The sequence below is a fragment of the Lynx rufus genome, unplaced genomic scaffold (assembly GCF_022079265.1).
Source record: "Lynx rufus isolate CCGP_SWC_20201006 ecotype Redwood Valley unplaced genomic scaffold, mLynRuf1.p SCAF_1, whole genome shotgun sequence".
Lineage (NCBI taxonomy): Eukaryota > Metazoa > Chordata > Mammalia > Carnivora > Felidae > Lynx > Lynx rufus.
The window spans coordinates 36,075,002-36,094,406 of record NW_025814823.1 but is presented as its reverse complement, the minus strand read 5'-3'; the positions used below and the strand labels follow the sequence as shown (position 1 = coordinate 36,094,406).

Sequence of the window (19,405 nt, the reverse complement as noted above, 5' to 3'; positions counted from 1 at the left end):
CCCTGGCTTTGTCTGCTCCCTTGCAAATTGAATGATTTTGGTGGGACCCAGAGAGGGACCTAGGGACAGGCTTTGGGTGACTTAGCAAAATCTACCACTTTTTTCATAAAAAGTTTGTGTTCTACTGACAGGTCTTTAGATCATTAGAACCGTATATTTCTTTATGAAGAATAGCGCTTTTCACTGCTATCTTTCTGTCTCCTGTTTTTTTTTTTTTCTTTTTTTTTTCTTTCTTTCTTTGCAGTTTGAAAAAGAGTTTACCGACCACCAAGAAACTCAGGCTCAATTGCAGAAAAAAGAAGCAAAGATTAATGAACTTCAAGCAGAGTTACAAGCTTTTAAGTCACAGGTAAAATACCATCTACCTGGATTGAATTTGGCTATTGAAAGCTTACTATGGAAGCAAAGGTCATGTCACAGCTTCATAGTTCAAAATGTTTAAACTTTAATTTCACTTGTATGTTTTCATAGTGTTGTTTTTCTACATATTTTTGCTCTGTAAATTAAAATTATTTTCCCACTGTTTTTTCTAGTTGCATTTTTAAAAATGTCATCAATTTTTACTAATTAATCTTCTTCCTTATGTTTCATGTGGGTTTTGTTCCTAACGTCATACGTTTCATATGTAATCATAAAGGGTGAGAAAGACTTTTACTCTTAGATTTGTCATTCATCACTGATCTTTATCCCACTACAGGAAATTATTGCTCAAGCTATTTATTTTTCAAAACCTTCAGCCTATGGGTACCTTGCAGTGAAAGATAACCTCTAGCTGAATGAGAACATTTTCTGATAATTTTTCAATTTCCAAAAGTAAACAGATTTAAAACATGACAAAAAAGAGAGCAAATCTGGATTATGAAGCAGATAGCTCACATACACCCTCTACACATAAAACATTTAGATAGCAAGAAATACATCATCTGCATGTTTTAAATGGATGACAGTAAGGAGGTAGAATATTCATAGCTAAATTTCTTCATGCAGATTTACATATAGGATGATGAGTAGTAAGTATAGTTTTGCTATTTTCTTTTCATCCTAATTTATGGTTATATCGAAATAGTCTCAGATGTACCATTTCCTATATGGTATGCTATTTCCTATATTATTGGCTATTTTGTTTTCTCTTAAATACTTAGTGGGTAATTTTGTTATGGAGGCTATAAGAAGAAACCCTAAGAGATAGCTATCTCTTAAGTGTTCAATTTTAGGGGGAAAAAAAAGCTCTTATCTGTAAGAAAATCACTCTCAACGATCTTTCTTTAGTGTTTAAGAAGGAAGTACAATTTATTGAAACTTTTCCTCTTTCCTGTGTGGCTCTTTGTCTCTCATACTAAAAAGTAACATTTGATTGTGTTTTACATTTCAGATTGAGTTATAGACCATGGCTGAGATTCTTAGGTCCAGTTTCTCCTTGTCTGGGCCAATATGAATTTTAAAAATATTTCTTTTTCATTTCTTCTAGTTTAAGGATTACTTGTAAATCCAATCTAAAGAATTCCTGTTTATACAAAAAGAAAATATCTGCCATCTTTGGGCATGTTACTGCTGCCTGTGTTTTATATTAAGATGGGAATAAATTGTTTTAAAATGAGATTAACTCCAGCAATCTCCTATATTTTTTCAAAATGTGGACAAGGTGACTATTTATGGCTATCAGAGGCAAGCCAACAGCTTAGACACTTAGTATTGGCAGCCATGTTAATTTTTGAAGAATAACTGGGTATTTCTTTTTCCGAGAGATTAGTCGTGTATTTCTCATGAAATGTAATCATTTGTCTTAAGATCCTTTGCTTTGCTCAAAGCTATACTGATTATGAAGAGTCTGAATAAAATATATTCTGTGTGATTTTATTCCTTTATTCACGTAACAGCCAAGTATTGTCGGGTGCTGGGGATATAACGGTGAGCAGGTTGATCACAGGATAATCTGGCTTCATGAACAATATATTTAAGTCAACCATGCTACATCGAAGGAATTAGTATAGAAGAGAAATGCAGCCATATCTTTAAGGCATTAATAGTTAACTATAACATGTATATTGAATGTGAGTATAAAATACCTACACCTCCTTAACATTCAGAGGGCACTACTATCCATGTTAACGGCAATGCAGCATAATGCTGAATTGATTCTTCTTTATAATTAATGTTTTTGTTAAGACATGTTCTTTGATTTGTGGTTTCAACTTCTTTTATAACACTTTTTTCTTTGTGCTGATCTCATGTGTCAACTTTAGGCTTTAATACATGATCTATTTTTTATAATTGTGCCATAAAACTTTTAAAATGATTTATTAATGTTTATTAAATGCCCCCACTTGCAGGTGTGTGTGTGTGTGTGTGTGTGTGTGAGAGAGAGAGAGAGAAAATTGAAATCAGTGATTATAGGAAAATAATCATATCACAAAACATTAACTCAGATCTTCTTTAAAATAATCAAAAAGTGTATATTCTTACCATGCCATTGAAACATAAGGCCAGAAGTGACCAGTGGCCACATTTTGCCCTTTTTCTCTCCTAATTTTGCTTTGCTTTTTTGTGACATTTGATACTGTAGAATAGCCCGTTATCCCCCCTCCCTCACTGTCTTCACTTCACTGTGATTCATGAACCTGCGCTTGTCTGTTTTTTTCTCTTATCTTTAATTCATTCATCCAACATGTATGTATTTCTTCAATGGCTGTCATTTGCCAGCTGCTGCTTTAGGTGCTGGGAAAGAGTAGTAAATTATACAGACTTAGTAACTGCCCTCATGGAGCTTATAATGTATCAGTGAGATAAATGCTAATGATTTCTTAAGCATTTGACACTTTGATAATAATGGCAATCAAAGAGAAGCACAAAGTGCTATCTGTGTAAAAGGAGTGGTCAGATGAGGCTTTCCTGAGGAAAGGACTTGCTAGCTAAGATTGAAAGGATCTACAGGAGGTAACCACATGCCAAGAAAGTTCCAGGCAGAAGGGATTGCATGTGCAAGGGCCCTGAGAAAGGTATGTGGTTGGTAAATATGTGAAATTGTACATGACAGCCACTTGAAAGGCCAGTTCACAAGGATCATGATGTGCCCTGCAGGTCATCCTTAGGAATTTCTGATTTTTTTTCCTCAAGATAAAGGCATGATGTGACAGTGCTATTTAAGTCTCTCTGGGTCTTCTTCTTGTTTTGCTTCTCGTTTAAATGCCAGCATTCCATAGAATTCTATACATAGACTTTATGCTACATGCTCTGTACATACTCTGGGTGAACTTAATATTCTCAGTAAGTTGAACTATCACCTAGAAACTGCTGTTTCAAATCTTCTAGACCCATGTACCCATTTCCTCCCAGGACATCTCCACCTGGATGGCCATAACTACCAAAATAGGAAATAATATTTCTGGCAATTACACTTCTATGAAAACAAAAGCTAAATTCTTGAATTGGAAAAAGAAAAAAACTATTGGGATTGTGTTTTTTTAGGTCAAGCCATGTGAAATTGCTCATCCTGAATTGTCTTTGGTGTAAAGTAATTTTTGAGGCAAGTGTACTTTGACATGTTTGGTAGATGTTTTTAGTCATATTTCTTTTCTTTTTTTCCCTTCCCCTCTAGTTTGGTGCCTTGCCTGCCGAAACAAGTAACTCTTCGCCACTGGCAGAAGAAAATGGATCCGGCCTCCCAGCACTTGCTCCTTCCCTGCCATTGCCCTCCTGTGGAGGAGTGCCTCCTCCCCCTCCTCCCCCACCCCCTCCTCCCCTTCCAGGAATGCCCTTGCCCTTTGGTGGTCCTGTGCCTCCACCGCCTCCCCTGGGATTTCTCAGTGGGCGAAACTCTCCTCCTCCACCAACCCTACCTTTTGGGTTAAAACCAAAGAAAGAATTTAAGCCCGAAACCAGCATGAGAAGATTGAATTGGTTAAAGGTAAAACAAATAAATGGAAGAGACATACTGTCGCCTAGATAAAAATTTAACTTTATATTTAATTTCCAGTGGAAATCCTAATCAGAGTGTCATTCAATAGATAAGTGTTATTTGAATTAAATAAAAGTATTGAAACAAAGCCCTTTTCTCTCGACTGAGGCTTTCTGGTTTAGAAATTTGGTGAGAGTTGATGGTTGTTACAATGGGATTTGGTTTGTGATTAAGCTGATAATTCAACATTATCATCATTGAACATGATGTGTTTCTCACAAGAACAAAAATAAGTTAGTGTTCGTATGAACTTATCTATGTTGATAGCCATTGGAAAAATTAATACATGTTGTCAAAAGTTGGTAATTAGGACACAGAAATCCTGAATCCTGGAGATAGATGGTTTCATGGTCACATAACCTTGGGAAATGATGTGTGATATATCCTGCACTTGAATTATTGCCGTGCACATGAGCCGTATTCAAGACCCTGAGAGGTATAATTAAGAAAGAACAAGTTTTATTTCACTCTGCTTCAAACCATCAACTATCTGATAGTGGAAACTTTTTTTTTTTTTAATAAAACCTTAGCTTCCGGAGGAACTTGTATTTTATTGCACGCACTTTGGGGAAAAATATTAAGGGATTACTTCATAAACATCTGCTGGCATCTATGGGACATTGGGTCTGAACGTAGTGATTGTGCGGGGACAGATGAAACACCCAACTATTTATGAATCTATCTCTCTGATTGCAGATCAGACCTCATGAAATGACTGAAAACTGTTTCTGGATTAAAGCAAATGAAAATAAATATGAAAATGTGGATTTGCTTTGTAAACTTGAGAATACGTTTTGTTGCCAACAAAAAGGTAAGTTGAACATCATGCTTATTTGCTTATTTTAATATCATGCTTATTTTAATATGTTAACATTGCCACTTTTTCTGTATTAACTTTTACAGAGCATTGTTTGAAGAGTCCTATATGTGATATTTTTACTTCATTAGTGGGTAAATAAATTAATGGGAAAAAATTTTAAAATACCAATTTTTTTGTGAGTATAGGATAAGCAGTCTTGAAAATGCAAGTGGTTAATACATAACTTTGTCAAATTTTTGGTATGATATCTTTTTTGAAGATGTTCTTAATTGGGTTTTCATAAAGGAGGATATTTTCAGAGAGAACTTTGGCATGAGAATTCCTTTGAGTCAATGGGAAATAGAAAAACAAACAGAATGTGAGCCTTCTTCTAGCCAGCACTTTACCACCCTTTAATATTACTATGACAGTCACAATAATTAGTATGAGTCACATGGGATAGAAATACCAAATTTATAGAGTACCTTGAAAGCTTAAAATAGAAGTACATGAGTAGGTTATATGAACTTTTTATTAAAAGCAATTAGTGTTCATTTCCGAATTGTTTCATGATAGCTTTTACCTGCTTGGTGTGATGATGATGAATATTTTTAAATAATTTTATTCAAACATTGTTCTTATCTGAAAATTGGGTTTCTACTGTATATGTTTCAGGGTTGATATTGACTTAAGCTAGTAGGTTAATTTTTAAGTTATGTAATGCTTACATTTTAGGTCTATGTTACAAGCTACTTGGATCAGTGATTACATTTTAATTTTCAAGAAGGAACCCTTTTCACCATAGACCTATGCCACTTAGAACCCTGGGCTCATTGAACACAGAGAGCTGTAGAAGAGAGATTTTACTCCAGCTGGAGATGGGAAGGGTTGCTATATACAGGGAAGAATTAACTTCTTAAAATACCTACTACGTATTAGGCGATATGCTGTATATCTGATTTAACTTGACAGTCGCAGCAATGAAAGGATTTTGGCAGATACCCCTCCCACCCCAAATCATTTGCATTCCTTTGAAATGCTTTGTAAAATATAACTGTAAATTAGAATCTCTTTCTAAAAAGTAAGTTAGAACTCTAAAAGGTAATTGTAAATTAAGGTGGCTTTCCAGAATTTGTGCTAAATCCAAAGCCTTCAGCAGATATTTTTGGGCACTGTTCGTGACTAAAATAGTAAAAATGATATATTTTGATCTTTGAAAACAGGGGGAATTTTCTCAGCAAGCTTATCCTAGGAAAACTTGTGAAGTAAGCAGATCTTAATTTTACCTTTTGATTATGGAGAATGAAAATTTTCTTTGAATAAGATTAGTACACTCTTCAGGCAATCAAGGAAAATATATGGTAGTTAAAATGTGTATTTACATGTAAAACACTTCAGAATTTCAGATTTCATAATCTGGAATTGATTAGTTTTCCCTTTGCTTTCCTAGTAGGGTACAAACGGTGGTACCTTAAAGCTATTTAAGTAATACTGCCATCCAGCTACTGTCTCTCTCTTTTTTTTTTCCTCTTTACTCTGATTACTTTCTTAATTAATGAGGCTCAAAAGGGAAACTTGTTAGCATGTCTTTAATTTAGCTGTAGTGTTAGCCCTAAATGAAATAATTGGACCTTTAAAAAATTCTTAAGTCATCTAACTTTAGCCTTGAGATTCAAGGTTGAAAAAAAACAACAATGTATTTGCTCAATCAAGTATTAGTTATGAAGTTTAAGGTGAGGAAATGGTGATCCTTGTCTGAGTATTCCGTACTTCTATCTGTCTCTGCCTTTGTACGTGCCGTCCCCTCTGTCCAGAGTCTCTCATTTGACTTACAGACTGGCAGAGGCCCATGACTTCTCTTGTCTCAGCTCAACTGCTACCTTCTTTCTTCTGTGACAGTGGATGATACCTCCATGGTGATCAGAAAAGATGGGGATGCCCGAGGTTGTCATCCTGGGCAATGCCAATCTTTCACAATGCCAATAGGAAACAAGCTGTGAAGGTGACTATTTTTTGATCTGGATTTTAAAGAATAATTCCTGGAAAACATTATTCAGGGAGCCTTAAGAATACATTTTAGCATTACCAGTAGTTAAGTATTTTATTGGAAAACAAAATTGCTGCTTTCAGAAAAGCAGGATTTCCTATAGATACTTTGTAGAGAAGATCAGAAAGGAAGGCAAGAGGAAGGTATCTGAAAAGCTTACCGGAGACCAAGGGGTGGTGGTGGAGTGGACACGTTGCTCCTTGTCTCTTTATTTGTGGCCTGGCCACTGAGGCAGTAGGTCCAAATCTTCACTTCTGCCTTTCTACTTTCTCCCATGACTCCAAAGGTTACTTTAACTCCAGTTTTTAATTTCTGCAGAATTCAAAATTGAACCTAGTCACGAATTATTCAGTCCATGGTGGCGATACAGTGACTCTCTGCTCCTTAGCCAGCAGGGGGAGGTAGAGGCATCGCCTCCTGGTTGATTTTCCATCATTGGTTCTTGTCAGGATTTGGAAGGGAAGGACACAGGATTCCCATTACTGGGTTTTTAGGGAAATAATGTATCTGTTTTTCATTGCAGTAATTCTTTTGTCTAAGAACCAGGGCATTTTGTGACAATATGGATGGACCTCTAGGTCATTATGCTAAGTGAAATCAATCAGGTGGGGAAAGACAAATACTGTATGATTTCTCTTATATGTGGAATCCAAAACAATGAAAAAAGCAAACCAAGCTCATAGATAGAAAAGAATGGTGGTTGCCAGAGATGGGGGTGGGGGAAATGGGGAGGAGGGGTAGAAATTTATTACATAAACAAAAAACCCAGAGCTATTTCTCTGATAACAAAGGTGGATGTTCCATCCCAGGAATTTAAAATGGTAAAGGCCAATCATTGGTGTCCCCTAAACATTTGAAATAGGTGGAAAGAAAAATAAGGAACTGAATTTCATAATTTACCCTCTAATTCTACCTATTCTAATCACATACTCTGTATTTTTTGTTATTATGTCCCCCCCCCCCCCCCCCCCGCCTTATGGAAGACGCAGCTTTGGGTTTTACTGACTTTGAAGTTAAGATGATTGGGTTTTAGTGGTCTTATACCCTGAAAGTTGGAAAAGGAAGAGGGCCTAACAATACCAGTGGAGCACCTGTGGTTGTACCACTCTCTGAGCTGGGCCGTCTTCATGTGACCTTGTTTAAATCATGACCACATCTCTGCTGAGATTTTTCTCCTGCCCAACGATGCTAAGTCCCCAGAATATCACCCTGCCCCACTTGCTGGTAGACATAGCAAGATATTCTAGGCATGAGCTTGGATATTTCCTCTTTACTCATGTTATTCTTTATTATATCTCTTTTTCCCTCCCAGTTAAATTTGTATTTTTTTTTTTTTCAACGTTTATTCATTTTTGGGACAGAGAGAGACAGAGCATGAACGGGGGAGGGGCAGAGAGAGAGGGAGACACAGAATCGGAAACAGGCTCCAGGCTCCGAGCCGTCAGCCCAGAGCCCGACGCGGGGCTCGAACTCACGGACCGCGAGATCGTGACCTGGCTGAAGTCGGACGCGTAACCGACTGCGCCACCCAGGCGCCCCTAAATTTGTATTTTAAACTAACTTCCCTGTTACATCTAGACATTGCTTTATTAGGAAAGTGCCCGTGTCCTGTCTTAAGGAGTACAGGAAACTCAGCCTCTTCCTACGAAATCAGTATGTTTCCTTGATCCCGTTGTATCATTTTTTTCTTTGATTCCTTTATTTGGCTATCAAGTATCGCTTTGGTTTCCTTGCCTTTCTCAGTTCTAACCTGTCTAAATTTTTGAGTTACATCTCAGCTTTCCATATTTTAAATTCTCCTGAAAATAACATGTAGGCATTTTTCCTGGCCGTATTTTTCTTTTTCTCATTCTCCCTCATTCCTTTCTCCTGTGTTTGGCTGTCACTGTTCAAGGCAGCCAATATTTATTGGGTGTGCACTATATGTTAGGCCTTGTGTTTGGCACTGGGGACGCTGTAGAGAGAAAGCAGTTGTGTGCACGTCCACGTGTTGTTTTCTCAACCCCAGTGAAACTCCATCAAGCTCTCAGTCAAGTTGAAGCACAAGAATGAGGAGTGGAACAACAGATGCTGATTTTTGATTCACAAAGGAAGATTGCCATGTTTTACTGTCTTGGGCTCCTGTTAAGACTTAACAAGGTTATAAAAGAAAAGTGTTTATATATCTCTTTGAGGTTTAATCACAATATTCATATATTGAACATTTGGTATCATCAAAATAATGCTAATGATCTGTGTATTTTTTTACCAGATTGGAAGCATCTGCTGGTTAATTTTTACAGGCTGTTGGAAAATGGATTAAAGTATACTAACAGGTTATTGGTGTTGGATTTATCAACTAAAATTAATATTAATTACTTTCATTATTCACAAACTGTTAACTTAATAGGGATTAAAGGGTTTTCTGAAAGTATATGAATAGTCTAATTCACTTAGACTGATTTATGATAAAAATGTGATTCCACAATTGTTAGCTTTCTGAAGTAATCACATTTTAGAACAGGTGCATCATATTTGCCAGATAGGGCCAATAAACTGGTTTAGAAATAATTTATCAACTGAGCAGTTATGGCATATGGAAACAGTTAATGGATTATGTACTTACAAACAAATCAAGCCGAGATTTCTGACATCATAGTTCAGTGGACAAAGTATTGGGGTAGGGAGTGATAAACCATGGATTATCTCAGGGACTTGGCTGTGTTCAGGATGTCGCTTTGTATTTGAAACACAATTTATTCCTCTGTCTGAAAAAAAGTGTATTAAAAAAATCCTAAACTACCTACATTAAGATGAATAATATAATTTATAGTAGAGAAATGTTTTTTCATGAATGTGTGTTAATAAAGAGATGACGAATGCACCATATCTTAAAGGTTTCTGAAAAGACATTTGACAAACACTTGTTTGGAAAGATGGAGGAGGAAATCAGTGATGAATTAAATATTTCCCTAGGGATTTATCCTTTGGTTCTTGTCTGTGTCTGAATCTGAAAAGAACTAAAGACTTAAGGAAATGATAGGGCCTGTCAGGAATGTCTTGTTTCACCCTTAGAAAGTATCTTTTTGTTACCAATTATTTGTATTTTGTGTTGGGTTGCAGAAGAAACAGAAATTTATTCTGAAAGGTTTAAAGAAACAGAACTTAGAGAAAAGGGCTGAAGAGAGTAGGTTTGTTTATTAGCCTGGAGCTACAGGCGACTTTCAAGTCCCAGAATGCTTCAGTTACATGCTTAGTTATACCATGTATCTTTGGCACGGTATGATGGGAATTCTAAAAGTCCCTGTAACTGGGCACATTTCTTGTATGTTGTACAACTGCTATAAACAAAAAGGGAGGAAGCTTAGACGTGTGTGCAGGGGTTGGAGTGCCCCTAAACATAGCTCCTCTCCCCTTTTCCCCCCTCTTTCTTTTCCTTCTAACAGTGGAGAGAGGGATGATACTGGGGAGCATTTGGATTCACCAGGAGTCCCTGGACGAGTGGTAGATGGGGGTAAACTGTGTTCCTTGTAGATTACAAGGTCACTTTGGTGTTTTAATTCTTGGAGTTTTCAGTGGTGCACCTGTAGCTGTCCTCCCTTGACAACATTGTAAGATGGTTTATGGTCCTCACACATTTTTTTCTCTCTCAGGATTTCTCTTTCGTTTCCTGTATCTTCTTACTCCCGTTTACCAGGGAATCTCTTGTTGCCCTGTGGTTGTTCAAAGTACATTGCCCCATTTCAGGCAGTTATTCTTTGTCTTGTCTGCATTATGTTCTAGCAGCCGTCAAGGCTCCCACTCATAATTAGCGTGCAGTATTATTCACCTGAAAATATAAATGAGAGTCATCTTTCTGAATGCACTCTTTGAATCTTAATATATTTATACACCTGGCTGGTCACTGACCCTCTTCTCTCCCTCTGCCCCACTCCTCAGTGTCCCTCAGGCCCACCTTCACATACACTTGCCAGTCTCAGAAGAAATAGGATCACATGCAGTTAGTATTGCAATGATGCCATCCCTGTAGCACAAGAAGAGCGTGGGGTCATGGTAGGAGAGTCCTAGGAGAGGGAGGAGGCTTCTTTCTGGATTATATGCTCTGGAAGCTGGATAATAAATAAAGAAGATAGTAACTACTTTTGTAACAGGCAAAAAAGAACCTTTATGAAAATAACTTTTTTAATCTTGAATTTCTAAAGTTAGGTTTTGAGGTAGTTATAGATTTGTGTTTAGGTAAAGCTGGGTGTGTTTTGTCCTTCAAGGTTAAATCATTTAGTCACAGATTAGGACTTGTACCATGTTGTGCATTTAACTCAAGCATTCACACATGTCTTGGCATCTGAGGAACCCACCAGGTTAGAAACCGTTGGTATCACATCCCTCCCTCGTCTAAGTACTTGTCTGTGTCGTAAAAGGATGGCTATTTCTGAGTCAGACACGCTCTAGTCCAGGAGTTCTTAACTTGGATTAACTTGGGTCTTTGAACTTGAATAAAAACAAAACAAAGCAGAATGTTACTTTCACTTACCTGTAACTGAAATTTAGCTTTTCCTTCATTTATAAATATAGGCAACAAACACGCACCTAAACCATTTCTACCTGTGAAGATTATGTATACTTTTTATATCCCATCAGAATTATTTCAGATACGTTAAATATCACTGAAACTCATCACTACTTCAAAATTTGGGTGGTTGTGAGCCTGCAGCTAGATCTTGTTATTCAGGACATTAATTAAGAAATGGATTTTGTCAGTTGGGTCCTCCAAAAGCCGATGCTGAGATGTTGGGGTGCAGGCGTTTTTAGGGGGTGTGCAGTGGGTAACACGTGTGAAAGGTACAAGGTGGGGGAAGCAGGACCGGGTAGGAAGAACCTCAGGCCCTGATGTCATAGGACACATTCTCAGCCACCCTAATGTGTGTGTGTTGGGGGGGGGGGTGTGCGGGGGGAAGCTCTGGAACAGAGGATCTGTTAGGGAAGTCCTGGGATGGGCCCCGGTAGCCAGGCCCAGCGCTCCTGCCGTGCTCAGCCATCAGCTGGGAGCTGCCCAGGAATGGTGTGGTGGCCTGGGCTTGGGACTCAGAAGCATCCTGAGGGTGGTGACAGCTTGGACCTGACCAGCCACGTGCACTCCTTGCAAGTGAGGGGGGACATTTTTCCTAAAGGGAGATCTTAGCAGTGCACGTCCGTGGCTGCCATGCGTGTATTTTGCTAGTCACAGACTGGTATTTAATGCATTTTGGTAGCTGCATTTGAGTATCATTTGCTTCCTCTGAAATCCTATGTATTATCTTTTCTGCACTTAAGAATTTTCTGAGAAGCTGTCTATCCCTCTGACTGCCGGTGGGGTCCATGGCAACAAAGGTTATGAAGCCTGCTGTAGCCTTTCTGCCTTGTGCAGTGCTGGGCATGAGGCGAAGGTCAGGAGCCTCGGCCTGGCCTTGACTGCTGCCTGTTCACATATATGCACATTTTTGTTTGCTTGCTTAGTTTTATTTTGTTTTAATTCAAGGGGCCACTACATGATTTGTCATGAGATACTTAACTAGGAATACCTTTTTACTGTGACTGGAACATTAGGTCGTCTGTTTTTGGATCCACTTTTTTAACAGACTACTGAAATGCATTTGTTAATAAAAGCATATGTCGAATCTGGCACAAGTACAAAACCCCCTAATTAGACAATAATAAAACAACAGTGTTGATAATGTCTTTTTGTTTTGTTTTGTTTTTTTAGCAGTTGTGTTTATCTCCTATCATTTTATTTGTTCCCCAAAACAATCCTGTGGAAGAACTAAGGCAAATATTGTATATGTGTTATATGTAAGAAAAAGTTACACTCTTCATGTGAAGTTGAGCTAAAAGGAGCTGCCACTCTGAATGGAATACAGATCTGAGCTATGCCATGCTGCTTCTCTGATTAAAAGAAATCCTATTATGTTTTATTTAAAGTGCTCTTCTTTGATTTAAAATAATTTCCCTCTCATCTCCCGCCACCTTACTGCTGCCCCCCAGCAGTTCACCCTCATCCCACAATTTATATTAAAGGCTTTAAAAACTTGCCATTTTTTATTAAGACCATCTTTCATCATTTGGTCCCTCTATTCACTTCTGTAAGTATTTGAGCTGTAAATACTAACGCCATGCTGTGGCGTGTACAGGAGGGGAGAGGGACCGTGGAGTACCCCCCACAAGCGTGTGACCCCGGCTTTTGCAGCTGTAGTTCTTTATAAAATGGGGGAGAAGATACCCATCTCACAAGGTTATTGTGAGGATTAGATAATAAAGTTTTTAAAGCATCTTTTGCAATGCCCGGCTCATTGTCGTCGTGCAGGAATTGTTAGCTAAACTTAAATTTTGAGAATGCAGGCTTGTTTCCACTTGCAAAATTTTGTGTACCTTGTGTGAATCTTGCATATGAGCTGGCCAGCTTTAGCCCCACTTGCAAATGAAGCCTTTCAAACCATTGAACTGCTGTGTTAACTGACCTATGTTAGTAGCCACTGAAGAAGATTTCTGTAATACTGATCTGTGCCATCAGTTTTAGAAATAGTAATAGATGATTTTGTACATCCTATTTCTTTCATCTTTGTGTATGTCTTAACTGTCAAATGCTTTATTAAGTTCCTAGAGAAGAAGAGAGATCTGTTGAACCAGGAATGAAGACTGGTTTGTCTTTTTTCTTATTTTTTTTCCTGAGTTTTTCCATGATTTTTTTGTTTTTATTTTCAGTTTACAAGTCATTAATGGAGCTGAGCCAATTTGTGATTTTATGAAATTTAAAAACTGAGAACTTTAACTTTTAACTTGGTGTGATTCAGTTTTTGAGCATTGAGCTAATGACTTGAGAGTGAAGTTGAAAAACTCAGTCCGTACTTTATAAAATCTGACTAGTTCTTGTTAATTATTCATGATTATTTTTGACAGTTATTTACAGTTTCAAAGATTAGTGAGGATGTTATGTATGGCTTAATGTAATTACAGAACTGGGATGCATTAAGGCGTAGGGAACCTTTCGTTGATAGGCAAATACAAGAGCCAACTAAAGCTCATGGCTAAATTCTCCCTGGGGCTTGCAGGAAGGGTGATAACTGTTAATTTTCTTATTTTCATAGAGTGCTAGCAGAGGGTTCAGAGGAGTGAGAATTTTTCAGGAGTGGGTTGTTTTTGTGTGTGTGTGTGTGTGTGTGTGTGCTGTATGGTGCAAGCTAAAAGAATTATTTAGGTGAACCACATACAAATGTTGAAATTCTACTATTTTGACATATCAAGAACTTCATGTGGTTTAGCCCAATTCTTGTTTTCTGAAGTAGTGACTAATTAAGGAAACACATAGAAATGTCTTTGTAACTTAATTAAAAAAGGAATGTTGGTATTTCTGCTTTTCTCATAGCTTGTCAAATAATTGATCGGGGGTGGGGGGAGTGAAACTCCTGAAATGAGAAGTATTTATTTTGGAATGACTTACATCCCCCAAATCTAAGACTGGAATCACCTTGGAATTTTACATGCTGTATTAGTGTATATAAATTAATCTTTTCTGGTGACTCTGTGAGGAAGTTTGCCTGCAAGAAACAGTACCCAGCTAAAAGTGATTTCGACCAGAAGTCTGGTGGTTGGCTGTCTTAGATTTGGTCAATTCAGCATCCCAGTGATGTCCAGACTCAGGATTAGCTTCTCCATTTTCTTAGCTTTCCTTCTATTTTCAGCATAGCTTAGTTATAACAAGGGCAGGAGGATCATTATGCTCACAAGTGGAGTTTTGTATTAATTTTCTATTGCTGCTGTAACAAATTCCTGGAATTTGGCAACTTAATGCACATTTACTGTTTTACATTTCTGTGGGAAGTCCATCATGGTCTCACTGTGCTAAAATCAAAGTGCCAACAGGGCTACATTCTGGGGGCTCTAGGGGGGGACCTGTCCCTTCCTTGCCTTTTCCAGCTTCTAGAGCTGCCCACTTTCTTCAGCTTGTAGCCCCCTTCCTCCAGTCTTCACAGCTGGCCACAGCGAGGGGAGTCCTCAGGGTCCATCTCTCACTGGTTTCCTTGACTGCATCCTTCTCAGGCTCTGACCTGTGCTAGGAAAGGTTCTTGAAGAACCATGTGATTAAATTGGGTACACCTGGCTAATCATGCTAATGTCCCAGCCTTTCTGTCTCTGACCTTAATCACATCTGCAAAGTTCCTTTTTCCAAGTAAGGTAGCATATTCACAGTGCTAGGGATTAGAACACGGTTATCTTTGACAGAGGAGGATGGGGTGCCAAAATTAGTTGGTTATCATAACATTGCAACATTTCACAGGGCACTTGGCCCGGTTAATTCCACTCACTAAAATTATGTCCGTCTTCTTTAGCTCTGTTCTTTTTACAGGAATGCCGTTTTAGGGTCCTGGGGCATTTTGACATACATCATTTGTTCTGTTCATTAAATGTTATTGAGCTTTGGATCTTTACTAATTACATTAAGATATGTTTTTGTTACCATGGCTAAAGTGTCTTTGTGGAGTTTTAGGAAAAATCCTTACATCATGTACTAAGTACTAGAAAATATTTTTTTTTTCTTTCTTTAGTCAAATATACTATAATTAATGTGCAACAGGTATCACAATCTACTATGCATTTTCTAGTTTGTAATGTACGCTATAGATTTCATTTTTTTCCTAGGAAATTATTAAATTCTGTATATATGTTTTTACTTTATATAATTTTTTTTTTCAATCCAGAAACACCATCCAAAAACCTATAATAAAGAACCACTGGCATTTAAAAACAAATTGGTTCTTTATGCTGATTTATTACTATGCATTTTAAGAAAGAAAGAAAGACTGGTTCTAATTTAGAAAAAGAAGTGTTTTATGTTTTATACATTATTAACTTTTGGGAGATAACTTTCTACACTTCTGTTGAACAATAATTTCTGTACTTTGAAGTTTAGTTAAATTTTAAGTTTTATTTATTTTAGTAATCTTTATACCCAGTGTGGGGCTTCAAACTCACAACTCCAAGATCAAGAGTTGTATAGTTTGCCAATGGAGCCAGCCAGGCTCCCCAAAGATTAGTTATATTCTAAAATATGGACTGCTACTCTTGTTGTATGATTTTCACAATATATTTTAGCGGAATAAATATTTATATTTTGTGATAGGGATTTTGGGAAGAGGCACGTTTTTGTGGTCCAGTATTACTCCGACCTAATAAGCACCTATAAACGGATATGAACATGTAATTTCATTACAACCTGGAAAATGTTATTATAATTGCATATTTCACTGGGCAATTTAAAACACAATATATAAAAAGTTTATTTTAATTGGAAAAATTTCATCACTGAGGAAATCCCATTTATCAGAAAGATCTAATGCAACCCATTGCCCACAAAATAAGCAATTTATTTTAATTTAATTGTTGGCTCTTAGTCATTTGCCAGTCTACTCTTCTATCATGATACTGCCTTAGCCTCGTTCTTCCTGAAGCAGAGCTCTTCTTCCTTCTTTAATCTTCTTTTCTTTTTCAATTAGAGAACCAATTATTTTTCAGGGTTTCACAGGTCACAGTGGGACAGTTTGGCTCTCTGCTCCCACAGCAGAAGATTTAACCCTGAAGAGTTGAAGTAGCCAATGGAATAACTGTGTTTGTTTTTAAATGAGGGATATTAGTGTTTGGAGATGTTACATTTTCCTGTTTTAAAATTAGACTTTTTCTGAATAATACTGAATTTTCTCAAGTCTTGTTGTGCTTCATTTCAAATCTTGCCTATCCGTGTCAAAATGAATCTGACCTTTTCGTACTGACCAATCATTTGTATTTCCATTATCTGTTTTAGTAGATTCAGCTGTGTTGTCAGTGCCGCTAGCAAGGAAAACAGCAGTCTGTGCCAATGTCAGTGTGGTGACAATACTTTTGTAATAGTATTTTCTTTATGTGTGTGTGTGTGTGTGTGTGTGTGTGTGTGTGTGATAAAGTTATATGTTTATAAAAGAATATTTTGTAAACCTGGTAATCTGAAATTGATAAACACTGGATTGCTACTTCACTTTTTACCATCTTTTTTAATCTGAAAGATTGTTGGGTACAGAGAAGGCAACTGATAGGATCATCCTATGCCCATTTTTGGATCTCTGAGGTATGCTTTATCAAAAAACCTATTTTTGTGAATGTGTTCTTGATGAATAAGCATAACTTACAACCTCAATAAATCAAAATTTCTCGTTAATTCTTGATTATATTAGGGTTGTAAGAAGTCTAGAACAGCTGTTAGAAGTGAAAAGCAATGAGAGAAAGGAGCTGACTTGAACCGTAAAGGGGAAAATGAGTGCCTGCTTGGCCCCAGTAACTATGCCGGGTCCTTACATTGTAAGATTTAGGCCTTCATCCCACTTTAACGCGTAGAGATTGAGGTTCAGAGAAGTTAAAAATCTGGCCCTCAGGGTGGCATCCTTAGAAAGGAGCTGGAAGTCAAGGAGTCACTTCTTCTGATTCATACCCGGGTTTCTTTCCCCTCTCTCCTGTTTAGAGTGGAGAGGGAAGGAGGGAGGGAGTGCCAATGGGAGTCCACTAGCATTGGTATGGAAATGACCTTGTTATCAGGAACCCTGACTACCTGCATGTGTAAGCACAGTGACTTCTCTTGTTCCTTTAAACTTGGGATACTGTAATTACCATTTCATTCTCTTCCTCTTTCTAAGACAGTAATGCCAACTGTCTTCGGATTTTCACCCCTACAAATATCACATTTATCCTATCCCCTGTGTGCACGCATTCTAAAGGATTAAAAAGAAAAAAAAAACTTTTCTAACGGAAAAGTTTGGTAGCTTTTTGGAGTCTGTTCCCACTTGTGTTTCTAGCTGTATTCTTTTTGTTTTTGTTTTGTTTTGTTGTTTGTTTCTCTCTGTTATATACACTATGCCTCAATAACTGTGGTCTATTTTTTCACCAAGTTTGGCCATGCGTTTCATTGCCTCTCCCTGTATCTTCATCACTTACTGTGAATGTTTTAATTTGCACTTTCTACCTGTACTTCATTTTCTAGGCAAATCCCCCCTGGGAACTGCTGCTGCCTTGTTGACAGTTATGTCTTCCACCAGCTTAGGCTTTGGAGAGCTTGCCTGGATTCTGCCCCTGGCTTCTGCCTTTCTGCTTTCACAGGGTTGAACCCTTTCTCTCCCTGGGAGAGTGCCAAAGCCTCTGGAAACCCTTGGGTTTCCTGCTGCTCTGCTCTCTCACTTCATCTCCTACTCCCTTCTCCTTTGTCCTTTTGCTGAAGCCGCACTGGTATAAGTGGAGCCCCCGTGGTATACCCCAGAGGTACCCTGTCTTGGACCCCTTCCTGCATGGAGGAAGAAAGATGAAGTCCCTTACCATTTTTGAGTCTTGACTCCAATATCACCTTCTGGGTGAGATTCCTGCACTTGCTTTCCAACTTAGTGCTGGCACATTTTCCATGGGCTCTATCCGCCCCCCATGCTGATTCTTGCTACTTTTTTTTTTCTTTAAGTCATTTATCAATTTCTAACATATTATTACTTATTTACTAAGCATATGTTTGTCTTTTTCTTTCTTTGCCCCCACTGGAATTTAAACTCCTTTAGGGGAGAGATCTTTGTTTTCCTTTACTGATGTATCACTAGCGCCTAGCAGAATGCCTAACATGTAATGGACAGTGGATTAATGTTTGCTGAATAAATGAATGGTTTTTCATTCCTTTAAAGCAGAAATACAATAATTTCATCGTCCTCCAGCAAGCTTCCCCCCCCCCATTTTTTTGGATGGAGAGAAGAATTTTTTTTTTTAATTTGTTTTTAACATTTATTTATTTTTGAGAGACAGACAAAAGCATGAGTGGGGAGGGGTAGAGAGAGAGGGAGACACAGAATCTGAAGCAGGCTCCAGGCTAAGCTGTCAGCACAGACCCCAACGTGGGGCCTGAACCCACGAACTGTGACATCATGACCTGAGCTGAAGTCAACCAACTGAGCCACCCAGGCGCCCCAAGAGCAGAAATATTTAAGTGATCAATATTCCAATTAACTCTGCCACTGATGACTTTGCTCTGAGTGAATAACAAGCTCTTTTGTAAATTAGGTAAAAAAAAAAAAATGAAGGTGATTGAGAGGGGGGATAGATTCAGAATCTAGATGCTAAAACGATTTACCTTTCTTGCTTGGTTTAGCAGCAAGAATCTATATAAGGAGGAAGAAAGAGATGAGGTAAATTGTTTGTTATTGTTGGATGGAACTCGATGTGTGCAAACCAGGAATAACTATTAACAAACAGATTGCAATAGATGGATTGTTTTCCTCCTGAAAATAATACCTTTGTTGGGTATTGATTTTTTTTTTTTTTTGGTAGGAGATGAAATTCATATCACATAAAAGCCATTTTTTAAGTGAATAATTCGCTGGCATTTAGGGCATTCATAATGTAGTGCAGCCACCACTTCTATCTAGTTTTATTTATTTTCATTTTCTTTCAAAAGAGTGCGAGTGTGAGTGGGGTAGGGGCAAAGGGAGAGAGAATCTTAAGCAGGCTCCACGCTCAGCACAGAGCCCAATGCAGGGCTCGATCCCAAGACCCTGGGATCATCACCTGAGCCAAAATCAAGGGTTGGACAACCCATCAC

At 37.9% G+C, this 19,405-nt stretch overlaps 1 protein-coding gene across 1 annotated transcript in view; it reads left to right on the top strand.

Annotated features, from left to right (window-relative positions):
- Positions 1-19,405, top strand: part of DIAPH3 (diaphanous related formin 3) — a 505,118-nt gene that overhangs the window by 179,075 nt on the left and 306,638 nt on the right. The window contains exons 14-16 of the mRNA XM_047080525.1: positions 245-349; positions 3,596-3,904; positions 4,652-4,766. Coding sequence (XP_046936481.1) covers positions 245-349; positions 3,596-3,904; positions 4,652-4,766 — 529 coding nt within the window. The remainder of the gene's footprint in view (positions 1-244; positions 350-3,595; positions 3,905-4,651; positions 4,767-19,405) is intronic.